The 3,857-nt window shown below is 56.6% G+C and overlaps 1 protein-coding gene across 1 annotated transcript in view; it reads right to left on the reverse strand.

Moving 5' to 3' along the window:
• TIE1 (tyrosine kinase with immunoglobulin like and EGF like domains 1) overlaps positions 1-3,857 on the reverse strand; it is a 20,835-nt gene that overhangs the window by 7,150 nt on the left and 9,828 nt on the right. Inside the window, exons 12-15 of the mRNA XM_045291775.1 lie at positions 3,627-3,764; positions 3,155-3,451; positions 2,382-2,672; positions 1,837-2,027 (exon numbers count right to left, since the gene is read on the reverse strand). Coding sequence (XP_045147710.1) covers positions 1,837-2,027; positions 2,382-2,672; positions 3,155-3,451; positions 3,627-3,764 — 917 coding nt within the window. The remainder of the gene's footprint in view (positions 1-1,836; positions 2,028-2,381; positions 2,673-3,154; positions 3,452-3,626; positions 3,765-3,857) is intronic.

The following is a 3,857-nucleotide window of genomic DNA, read 5'->3' on the forward strand; positions in this document are numbered from 1 at the left end:
TAACCACTAGGCCACCGAGGCTCCTTGCTGGCACATGGAGCAGACATGTATGTGGTCATGGAAAGCGCTGCTTTCTCACCTCCCTCCTTCCCCACCCACACCCACTGCCCTCCCCCTGGACAGCAGCAGCACTGTCTTTCTGTGTGCACTGGCCTCAGAGGGAGGGAGGACACAGCCTGCAACAAAGGAGCCCCTTGAATCTCTGAATGGATTTTTTTTCCCCTCCAAAGGCATGGCAGAGACAATAGGCTTGAACACTGGGCTTTCTATTACAAGAGTCAGCCCTTCAGAAAGAAGAGCGTTGTTTTGTTTTTAAATGCCAAAACTTGGCTCTAAATCAATACACAGAGCACAGGCCCGGCAGACCAAGAACAGAGTTCAGAGCAGAAATGACAACAGTGGGCAAAATCTCAGAGAAGACTGGACCAGGGCGTGACAAAGAGACGGAAGGAGCGGACGACATGGAAGACCCTGCCAGGTCCTTGAGGAGCCGTAGCTCCACCTACCCACCAAGTGCTAGCCTGTGGGCTGCCAGGGCATGGACAACCCCCCACCCCCAACTCATAGCAACTCTATGGGACAGAGGAGAATGGCCCTGTGGGTTCTGCCACGGCAACTCTGTCCAAGAATAGAAAGTCTCCTTTTTCTCTTGAGAAGCGGCTGGTGGTTTTGAACTGCTGACCTTGCAGTTAACAGCCCAATTCATAGCCCACTGCACCACCAGGGCAGCTCTTATGGACAAAGAAGGACCCCCAAGTTCAGAAAAATGTATCAGGAGGCTTATGTTTCTTTCCTCAAGAGTGATAGCGGAGACTATAAGCTCCAGAAGAGTGGAAACAGTAGGAAGGATTGTGGTCATGGGTCTGAGGGTCATGAATTATTGTTCTTTGCAGGGGACTGGGACACCCAGAGTTCCCGAATCTCTCCCAAAGGAGGCCCTTCTGCTAACAGAAGACCATAGCAGGGCCGAAGACATCAGTTAGAGAGATCTGTTGCGATGGAGGTTGGCCCCTGAAGACCAGCATGAACCACGGGGGCCCCTCCCTGATATCAGGGTACTGCCTAGATTTGACCATCCCTGGAGAGCAGGAAGAGGCCGGGAGAATCCTGTGGTTCAACCCCAGAGCCAGCCATGGTGAACTAGGGATATATTAGAGTTGTTTTGCATGAGGCAGATTAACTACCTCACTGTTACACATGAGCTTACTCTGAGAGAAAGTCTATTTGCCCCCTTGAGTGTTGTTGACAGTCTATGCGTCCCCCCACCCCCCCTTCTCTCTACACACACACACACACACACACACACACACCACAGTAAAAGGACAGGCATACCTATTGCATTGATACTGCATTTGTACAAATGGAGGGTTTGTGGCAGCCTTTCCTCAAGCAAATCGATTTGCACCATTTTCCCCCCAACAGCATGTCCTCACTTCCTTCCACATTTTGATCATTCTCATCACGTTTCAAGCGTTTACATCACGTGATCGCTTACTTACTAGGCTGTAGCACAGACAAAGGTAACTTTCATATGCACTGGGAAGCAAACGGGTGCGGCTTGCTTTATTGCTATTCACTTGATTCTGGTGGTCTAGAACCCGGCCCGCACCATCTCGGAGGTCTGTCAGTTCACAGATAGGAACACGAGCACGTGGACACACAAGGTCTGCGGAGCAGCATCCACACCATAGTGACCACGGTGGGGAAGACTTCCGAGGAGGTAGGACCACTGGGGGAGGAGGGTGGGGGACAGCTGGGAAGATGGGACCAGACGAGACAGTCCCCGGTTCGAAGAGAAGGGAGCACCTGTACCCTGGGGTAGGTGCAGTCACTTACCGATCCTGACTGGTAGGTGAAGGTCCGTCTCCGATGCAGGCAGCTTCTGCGGATGCAGACCAGGGCTAAGAGGGCGGCCAGGATGGTGAGGCAGGTGGCAGACACGGAACCCACCACGGCCAGTATCAGCTGCCGATCCAGGCTCTCTTCAGCGGCCCGACTCTCTTGGATTGGGTCCTCACTCTGCAGCCCTGGCCACAGCAATGGGAGGGAGCGGGCAGGTCATGGGGACGCCTGGGTCAGGGAATTCAGAGGGCGCCCACCATGGATTCTCAGAGGTCAGCAACCGCTGAGCCGGGGTTGGAGAGATGATTTGAGCCACATGGAGGGATGGACTAGGGACGCCAAGCCTTCGTCCAGTGGTCACTGGATGGCATGCTGATCACAGTACTAAACAGTGGATCACAGAAGGGAGGGATCAGAGTCCCTGACACTGGGGTTGGGTCACTTGAAAGAGGTATGGGGTGCCCTAGGTCAAAAGTAGGGGAGTCCGAGGAAAAAGAGTGCAGTGAGATCCAGGAAGCTCTGTGGCCCTGCCTCCTCACCATTGCCCAGTGTGGACTCCTCTACCACATTGCTCCAGTCACCAGGACCCTGGACACTGGCCCGAACACGGAAGAGGTAGCATGTGCTGGCATTGAGGTCACGAACAATGGTGCTTGTCTCCTCTGGCCTGTCCACATCCATCCAGAGTGGGTCTCCTGAGCCCCCAGCCACTTGTACCTCCACAATATACTTGGATATAGGTCCAGATGGGCTCTCTGGGGGCTGCCACATCAGCTGGATCTCAGAGTCTGAGAGGGCCTGGGCACGGAGGTGTCGGGGGGCAGGAGGACCTAGGGAGATGGGAGTGGGAAGGGAGGATTCACACGGGACAAAGCTATGTAACAAGGAGTTCAGACAGATCCACTCTAGTGGTGTCACCTGCTTTGTATGCCCCAGAATGGGAGCCCTTGACCCTAAACTACTTCCCTTCTGGGGTGAATTAGTCTTCATTCCCAAGGCTGCCTTGACCCCCAAGCTTCTGCTTCCCTTCCTGTACCCCAACTCCTCTTAATGTCCAAGATTCACTCAGGAGCCTGCTGTGTCCACGTCCCATGTGCTCCTGATGACGTACGGCCTTCTGGCATATCTGACCATTCCCCAGTGCCCGGTGTCTTCCCGAGAGCCTGTGTCCTCCCAAGCTCTCCCATGTGCTTCGTGTTCACATGTCAATCCGGTCTCCCGTCACCTCCCCAGGTCCTCGAGTCTCATGTGTCCCCTGTGCCCCATGTCCTCCCCGTATCCTGAGCCTGCCACCCCCCTTCCCAGAGCATACCACTGGGGGGCAAAATCACACGTGCAGGGGGCGAGGCTGGGCCCAGGAGGGTGCAGTGGTAGAGCCGCACATCCAGCTGGTAGTGGGTACCAGGCGTGAGTCCGGCCAGGAGTGCGGTGCGGGCCTGGGGGGACGAGACATTCTCCCGGCGCTCCTGGCCCCGGGTCCCATCCCACAGGCGCAGCAGGAAACCATCGCCCACCAGCGGCCTGGCCACCACGGGTAAAGACCAACTGACGCGCAGCCGGTCCGGGCCCTCCACATGCCAGCCATCCAGCCATGGCTGTACCGCGGGCTCTGGAGTCAGAATCAAGGGTCAGGATGGTTCAGTCAGTGCGTGGGGCTGGGCAGAACAATGGCCCCCGGCAGACAGGGACGGGGAGAGCCCGGGGCCCCTGGAGTGGACACGGGGTGGTAACCTCTCAATGGGTAGGACTGCGGGACCCCTGGGGGGACAGGAAGGGCCTCTTACCAGGACAGTCTGTGGTCATGAGGGTGGGAGGCCCCCAGGCCCCCTCCCCGCCTTCCCCTGGCCGGCTCAGTTGCACACGGACATTGTATCCTGTCTTGGGTCTCAGGTTCACTAAGGTCACATTCTCACTGGGATCCACTGGGGGTGGAGTGTGCAGCGTCTGTTATTCAGCCCCTCCATTCTCCCTCCAGCCCCCTTCTCTTTTCCTCGCCCCCACCCCACTTTCTGCCG

Source organism: Echinops telfairi, unplaced genomic scaffold, assembly GCF_000313985.2.
Source record: "Echinops telfairi isolate 266 unplaced genomic scaffold, ASM31398v2 ScPeMD7_443;HRSCAF=831, whole genome shotgun sequence".
Classification (NCBI taxonomy): domain Eukaryota; kingdom Metazoa; phylum Chordata; class Mammalia; order Afrosoricida; family Tenrecidae; genus Echinops; species Echinops telfairi.